The sequence below is a fragment of the Xyrauchen texanus genome, chromosome 22, assembly GCF_025860055.1.
Source record: "Xyrauchen texanus isolate HMW12.3.18 chromosome 22, RBS_HiC_50CHRs, whole genome shotgun sequence".
Taxonomy (NCBI): Eukaryota; Metazoa; Chordata; class Actinopteri; order Cypriniformes; family Catostomidae; genus Xyrauchen; species Xyrauchen texanus.
Window position 1 is genome coordinate 3132944 of NC_068297.1, and position 8447 is coordinate 3141390.

At 37.4% G+C, this 8447-nt stretch overlaps 1 protein-coding gene across 1 annotated transcript; it reads left to right on the forward strand.

The window, feature by feature from the left end:
* The first annotated feature begins 539 nt into the window (after positions 1 to 539).
* LOC127662444 (neuronal acetylcholine receptor subunit alpha-2-like) lies at positions 540 to 8447 on the forward strand. The gene is made up of 6 exons (XM_052153614.1): positions 540 to 678; positions 3214 to 3365; positions 3643 to 3687; positions 4053 to 4162; positions 4950 to 6036; positions 8322 to 8447. Exons 1-6 carry the CDS (start codon positions 600 to 602, stop codon positions 8445 to 8447), a joined length of 1599 nt encoding a protein of 532 aa, XP_052009574.1. The 5' UTR covers positions 540 to 599.

Here is an 8447-nt window from a genome sequence, read left to right on the forward strand (position 1 = left end):
TATTTTTTAATGAAAAAATATATAATAATAATAATAATAACAATAAAAACACATTTATATTAATTATTATCCTTCCGATTTATTCCGTATTATTCCGAGTAAACTATACTAAAATATTTTTTTATATTTCACAAAACTAAAAAGCTTAGTGCTCGTGCTTAATATCTTTTTTCTATATATAATATGTGTAAATGTTTTTCTTTTTCATATAAAATAGGCTTTAGTGGTGAGTTTGCTTTCTACAGAGTGCCTAGACTTTTTTCCAAACGTCATTCATCAGGCAGGAAACGGTGCTTTGATATGATTGGCTATTTCTAGACACCATACAATAGTATTATTTATTTTTGAGTAATACGTTCGGTCCTCTAAAATATTCGGAAGGTGCATTTCAACTCAATTGTCACTCCACCCACGAAAGCTCCATGGAGACGCTCCAGAACCTCATTGGCTGAATGCATCCCCATCACTCCAACACTGGAGCTCACAGACTGATTCCAGCACCAGAAGACCATCAGAGGCACAACATGACCATAATATGACAACAACCATGACAAAATATCACAAACATTTCTAGCGCACTTCGACTTCTGCATTTGAATATGGGGCGAAATCATCCATTCATTTTGTATTTGAAGACTCTGTTGCTGTTCTTTCTTATTGTGGGAAAGGTTCAACCTGGTAAGCGCACACATTTCTTTTTTTTTTTTTTTAGTGAAATTAGAGTTGATTTTTAATGCATTTATTGTTTTGGAACTAAAGAAAATCTAATATTCAATGCTGAGGTTAATTATAATGATGATTGATGTAGCCTTAAATTGCAATATGTATTTTGTTTAATACACTGCATTGACAAATCTAATCAAAAGTTTTAGATGTAAAGCAATCAATAGTAATATCCGTGTTTGATGCATAAGTTAATTAATATTTAAAGTCATTCTTGCAATGCAGTGTATATATAGCAAACATTCACTTATACAGTAGTTCAACCTGCCAATATTTTAAAATCAATATAAAGTGTACTTATATTGCAACTAAATATGTACAGTGGGATCCAAAAGTGTGAAACCACATTGAAAATCCGAGATTTTATTTATTTATTTATTTTCATATAAGCAATTAAATAAACACAAAGGTTTAGCATTTTTGAAATAAATAAATAAATAAAACAAAGAACAATTATGACATAAAATCCAGTGCATGCTGCCATTGAAGCCAAACGGGTATTTTTTTGTTCAAATATTGAATAATAAAAAAATAATAATACAAAATAATTTCCACTAGTGGTCTCAGACTTTTTTTTAAATATTTATTTATAAAAAAAAATGTTTTTTTTTAGATTCATGCATTTAAATTTCACAACAAAATGTCATCAAATTGAATTGTTTAATGCTTAACAAAATTAAACTAATAAAACTTAAAATATATTTTTGTATTTATTTTTTTATTTAATATTACTCAATTAAATTAGATGTATTTTTTAAATTTAATTGTGTTAATCGTAAAAATGATGTTTGAGTGTTAAATAATAATTCTGAAAATATAATATTTATTAACATTTATTAAAATAATAATTAATAATGTTGAGTTAAATAATTATGTTATTTAACATGCACAATTGTTCCTTGTCCAAATGTGACTCCACTCAGCTTCGTATTTTAAGTTTCCACCCTCTGTATCAAGAAAAAAAGCCACATCACAAATCACAGGAAGGCTGGATTAATTAAAGCTGACTGCAGTGATTAAAGAATGAATAGTAATTACAATGAGGAGGCGGATCCGCATGACCATTTTACTCAGCCATAACTCAGTTAGTGTGAAGTGACCCCAAATGCCACCCATTCAATATTATTCATCCCCTACCTTTCTCCGTCAGCCATTTGTCAAATCCATTAAAGTGTTTGTTACTTCAAGTTGCTATGACCCAGAGGCATTAGAACTCAAATAAAGCCTCTTTTGCCTTTTTAAGAGTGTCATACACTCACCTAAAGGATTATTAGCAACACCATACTAATTTGACCCCCTTTCGCCTTCAGAACTGCCTTAATTCTACGTGGCATTGATTGAACAAGGTGCTGAAAGCATTCTTTACAAATGTTGGCCCATATTGATAGGATAGCATCTTGCAGTTGATGGAGATTTGTGGGATGCACATCCAGGGCACGAAGCTCCTGTTCCACCACATCCCAAAGATGCTCTATTGGGTTGAGATCTGGTGACTGTGGGGGCCATTTTATTACAGTGAACTCATTGTCATGTTCAAGAAACCAATTTGAAATGATTCGAGCTTTGTGACATGGTGCATTATCCTGCTGGAAGTAGCCATCAGAGGATGGGTACATGGTGGCCATAAAGGGATGGACATGGTCAGAAACAATGCTCAGGTAGGCCGTGGCATTTAAACGATGCCCAATTGGCACTAAGGGGCCTAAAGTGGGCCAAGAAAACATCCCCCACACCATTACACCACCACCACCAGCCTGCACAGTGGTAACAAGGCATGATGGATCCATGTTCTCATTCTGTTTACGCCAAATTCTGACTCTACCATCTGAATGTCTCAACAGAAATCAAGACTCATCAGACCAGGCAACATTTTTCCAGTCTTCAACTGTCCAATTTTGGTGAGCTCTTGCAAATTGTAGCCTCTTTTTCCTATTTGTAGTGGAGATGAGTGGTACCCGGTGGGGTCTTCTGCTGTTGTAGCCCATCCGCCTCAAGGTTGTGCGTGTTGTGGCTTCACAAATGCTTTGCTGCATACCTCGGTTGTAACGAGTGGTTATTTCAGCCAAAGTTGCTCTTCTATCAGCTTGAATCAGTCGGCCCATTCTCCTCTGACCTCTAGCATCAACAAGGCATTTTCGCCACAGGACTGCCGCATACTGGATGTTTTTCCCTTTTCACACCATTCTTTGTAAACCCTAGAAATGGTTGTGCGTGAAAATCCCAGTAACTGAGCAGATTGTGAAATACTCAGACTGGCCCGTCTGGCACCAAGAACCATGCCACGCTCAAAATTGCTTCAATCACCTTTCTTTCCCATTCTGACATTCAGTTTGGAGTTCAGGAGATTGTCTTGACCAGGACCACACCCCTAAATGCATTGAAGCAACTGCCATGTGATTGGTTGATTAGATCATTGCATTAATGAGAAATTGAACAGGTGTTCCTAATAATCCTTTAGGTGAGTGTATATGTTAATACAATCTCTTACAGCACCATCAGATGGTTGGATCCATGCACACGCAGAGGACAAACTCTTTAAAAAACTCTTTGTTGGGTACAATAAGTGGTCGAGACCCGTGCAAAACATCGGTGATGTTGTTATAGTCAAGTTTGGCCTCTCCATCGCCCAGCTTATTGATGTGGTAAGTTGCTACAGTATTTTGCATGTTTTTGATGTTACATTGCATTGCAGTATAAAGAAACTGGTTGTTCTTAATTTAAAGCAAATTAAATGCCACATCCAGTATGCATTCTGAACACATCCAAATGCAAGAAAAGCAGAAAAGTGCACAATTTACACATGAAAATAGTAATGATAAAAAAGTGATAGTACTGATAAAAACACCGCTTGTAAAAGCTCTCTCATGTACCACTGACTGTTTGAAACTGACTGTGTTTTTATCTCTGATATTCAAACAGGATGAGAAGAATCAAATGATGACAACAAACGTTTGGCTGAAACAGGTGACACTTTTCACAACTCGTTTTAGTGATCAGTTAAATCATATAGTGCTGTGCTACAGACAAATGACACATACAGAACAACCTTTTATGGTGAAACTAAATGGTATAATTACATTCTGTTACATACAAACCTCATTAAGTATGGAGGGTAATCTTTACTAATTACTAGTTGGACACATGTACAGCCACGTGGATAATGCATTCACTGTAATCATCATCTAAGATCAATATTAAATCAATGCAATGCTCTAATGTAACCACGTACAATCTTCCCATTAGAGAGAAATATATGTATATGTATACATCTATGTGTGTGTGTGTGTATAATCAACTGTATAAACAATCTTTGGCTTTGATCTCTATAGGAATGGAACGATTATAAACTGCGCTGGAACCCCTCTGATTATGATAATGTAATGTCCATTAGAGTCCCATCAGAGATGATATGGGTCCCTGACATTGTCCTGTACAATAAGTAAGTACCGTATTGATCCTCATCCCTAAAGACAGTCAAAGATAAGATGCGAAACGCATGACGTATGCCATAATATCTTGTTGTCAAGGTGATCCTGGATATTTTGACGTTAATGGTGGTCCAAGTCTTTATGGCTCTATTGATATCTACAGCCCAAAGATTTCATGCTCGTGTCTGCTTTGATTGGTGTTTCTGTAACATTAATATGTGAAATCAAACAGACATGGCGTGATATAAGATGTTAAGCATTGCTGTAGTTGATGTATGAAAAAGTTGCACGTTTAAATGTCCTAATAAGTACCAGGTCTGTCTATCAAGGAGGTGTATTTGATATCAACTATAGATAAACTGAGGTCTCCATCATCATCTGATTCCTGAAGCCAAAAATGAGATTGCTGTAGTATTAATTACATAATTACTGCAATTGCCATGAATATCTTCCTCCATTACTTTGCACAAAGTAGATGTGAGTGCAATTGCATTTTACACTTATGCATTTAATGAGGAATTTAAATTAACGAGGAAATTAAATGAGGGAAATGAGCAATCGTGCTACACTTTACTGCACTTATTTGCAAGCTGCAGATTTGCTGATGCATCTAATATACTTTGTGCTGCAGCATCCTTTAATCATTTCATGATATAACCCCATTGGAAAGTTTTTGTTCACATTTGATTGCTCAGTTGTACATTTAGGATTATTAAAGGTTTTACTGTTTTTAGATGATCAAAATACTACAAGATACCCTGCAGTTTATTTTAATATCTGCTGTGGCTTTTTTGATAGTGCCGATGGCGAGTTTGCTGTGACTCACATGACCAAAGCCCACCTCTTCTATACGGGCAAGGTAAGCTGGGTTCCCCCTGCCATCTACAAGAGTTCCTGCAGTATTGACGTCACCTTCTTCCCATTTGACCAACAAAACTGCAAGATGAAATTTGGTTCCTGGACCTATGACAAGGCCAAGATCGATCTGGAGCAAATCGAGAACACCGTGGACTTGAAGGACTACTGGGAGAGCGGGGAATGGGCCATCGTCAACGCTGTGGGAACCTATAACACCAAAAAATACGACTGTTGCCACGAGATTTACCCAGACATCACCTACTTCTTCATCATTCGGCGTTTGCCTCTTTTCTACACCATTAACCTCATCATTCCATGCCTGCTCATCTCCTGCTTGACTGTTCTGGTATTCTACCTGCCGTCAGACTGCGGAGAGAAGATCACGTTGTGTATTTCCGTCCTCCTTTCCCTCACCGTCTTCCTCCTCCTCATCACGGAGATCATTCCTTCAACATCTTTGGTCATTCCACTCATTGGCGAATACCTTCTCTTCACCATGATCTTTGTCACACTCTCTATCGTCATCACCGTATTTGTGCTGAATGTCCACCATCGTTCTCCAAGCACCCATAAAATGCCCCATTGGGTAAAGTCGGTATTCCTGGATCTCATCCCTCGCTGGCTTTTCATGCGACGCCCTGAACCCAATCAGAATCACCAACGGTTGCTTGTTTTGCAGGAGAAGAACAAGGCTCCCAATCTCAGCACGTCAAAAAGCTGGTTGCACCAGGAAACAGATGTGGATGGAAGGGGTTACCAGGACATGGAGTTTGGAGTACCGATGGATATTCCAACCTTCATCTCTTCTCCATCTGCCACATCTCTTCATTTGTCTGAGTCTGAGTCTTTACTCGAGAAGCTGGAGCTCCAACCATTGGGACACATGGTGAACCTCTGCCAGCATCCAGCAAAGCTGACAAACCTTGCGTCCGACCCTAACATAACCTTTTCACCATGTATCCTCAAAGCTTTGGATGGGGTGCGGTATATCGCTGATCACCTGCGTGCTGAGGATGAAGACTTTTCTGTGAGTGGGCCTCATCTGTTTGATTAGATCATTCAGTCTTGTTTTAGATGTTGTTTAGGCTGTACATTTTACATTGCAAGCCATTGTTGAGCTATTAAGAACTAGTTACTATTAACGGGACATTTTGCATTTGCAATTGGCCAGTCTATTATGTTACATCCCACCCAATTATAGGGTTGGGAGGTGCAACAAAAAGGTGTGTAAAAGGTATGACTTACAATGACAAACTTCACTGTACATGTAAAAACTGTCCAAGCTGATCTACTAACATAATCGACTGCGTCTTTCAGATGCACAAAATAAGCGTATCTTGTCAGTTTTGGCATGTTTGCCATAATCAATATGCAATTTAAGATGCCTAGATAATAAAAGTAGTTTAAAAATGGTAATTATGAGAGCAAATTAATGCGACAGAAAGGCAGGTATTCTGCAATAACGGAGCGTGTAAAGCACAATGTAAGCACAACTGGGGAATGGTCATAAATGGCATCGGCACACACATATTTTCACCCATTACTCCTAATTCGTGTTACATATAAATTAGGGCTACCAATTTAATGCGTTAATTCAGTGTGATTCATTTGACAAAAAATTTAATCGCAATGTCCCCGGACCGTAATAAGGAAGATTCCTGAGAAATTCAAGCTTGTAGTTCCACCTGTTTACTCCAGAGGGCAGTAAATTAAATTTCAGCTGAATGAGCAACACACAGTTTATAGAAAACAACCCACAACACAAGCATGCATTAAATTCTTGCGGTCAATACATTTGATGGAGAACAAATCCGAACTAAGGGATCTCAAGATGTGTTTAAAGATATTTTATGATATATATATATATATATAATTTTAAAATATTTAAAGATAACCATGTATAATTATTTTATCATTATTTTTTGAATCATTGTTATGTGAGGGGCTTTCTCAATAAATATTTTTATATAAGATTAAATGTGATTAATCGTGATTAATTAATCGGGACATCATGAAATTTATTCGAGTAAAAATTGTAATCAATTGACAGCCCTAATATAAATACATGTACCAGTTTATCCAATGTGTGCATGCGCATGCCTGTTTATGTTTTGATATCCAAAGCAGGAAATAATATTAAGAATTTAAATATTTTAGTAACCACGTTTTTCTTGCATTGTCGAATTTTTTGAATAAGCAGATTCTTGGTTTGCTGCGTTATGCTCAAAGTTGGATGTAGGATATTCCTACTTGATATCTCTGATCTTCAACCATAAATGCATTTTATTGCCCGAGATTCGGTGTATGACAAATGCAAGGAAACATAACTGCAACACTTCTGTTAGCTTAGCATATTAATGGCCTCCTAGCAAAGCAAATTTGAAAGGAAAATCAATTCTTTGCATTGCTAGCATGTGTTCTACAGCTGTACGATTATCAAAAGAGAGTATTATTTACTGTATTTTACGCACTTTTCTCTGATGATCATCTATGATGCTGACTTCCTACTTGGAAAAGTACAATGGAACACCTCTTGAAGTCATACTTCCAACTTGGAAACTCGTGCGGAAATCATCAAATCTGATTTCACCAAAATGCGAATTAACTACAATACATGATAATAAAACCTGTCCAGCCTACGTTTGCAGAGACGGCTGTGTAAAACAGTAGATTATACTCTCTTTTGATAATCATACACATGTAGAACAAATGCTAGCACTGCACAGCATTGTTTGTGCTCCGCAATTCAGTTGCTAGGAGATGTCTCGTGTCAATCGAATACCTGCCACAGGAGCATCTGTTTCCTTATACGTCATCGTCTGAACACTGATTAATAGAATATCTTTTATGGTGAGGGATCGGAGAAGTCAAGTCCACATCTGGCTATGAATGGAACGCAGCATAATTCTCCCTGGTGCCGACATATTTGCGTGACGCGCCTGCATCTTGCCTAAATCGGACATCTAAAATTCCCCACGATTTTCCAAGTTGGAAGTGTGACTTCAAGTGGTGTACCAGTTGACTTTTCCAAATAGGTAGATGGGAATTAAGAAATTCAGAGTGGAATGGAAGCAGCATAAATGCCAAAAAGCTACATTTCTGAACCACCAACCAGTTTTAAAATCAGCTAATGGACTAGCTGTGCATTCTTTAATTATGTCTTTGCATTGATTATGGATAAAGTGCTAAATCCCTGGTGTGAACAGATATCCCTCAAGCGCTATTGTCACTCATAACAAACATTCTACTAAATGGTTTCAGATTGTGCTGTTTGACCACATCCTATTCAGCATTGTGTTTTGCTTTCAACAGGTCAAGGAGGACTGGAAATATGTGGCGATGGTGATTGACCGTATCTTCTTGTGGATGTTCATCATTGTGTGCCTACTGGGGACCGTTGGTCTCTTCTTGCCTCCTTGGATATCAGGAATGATCTGA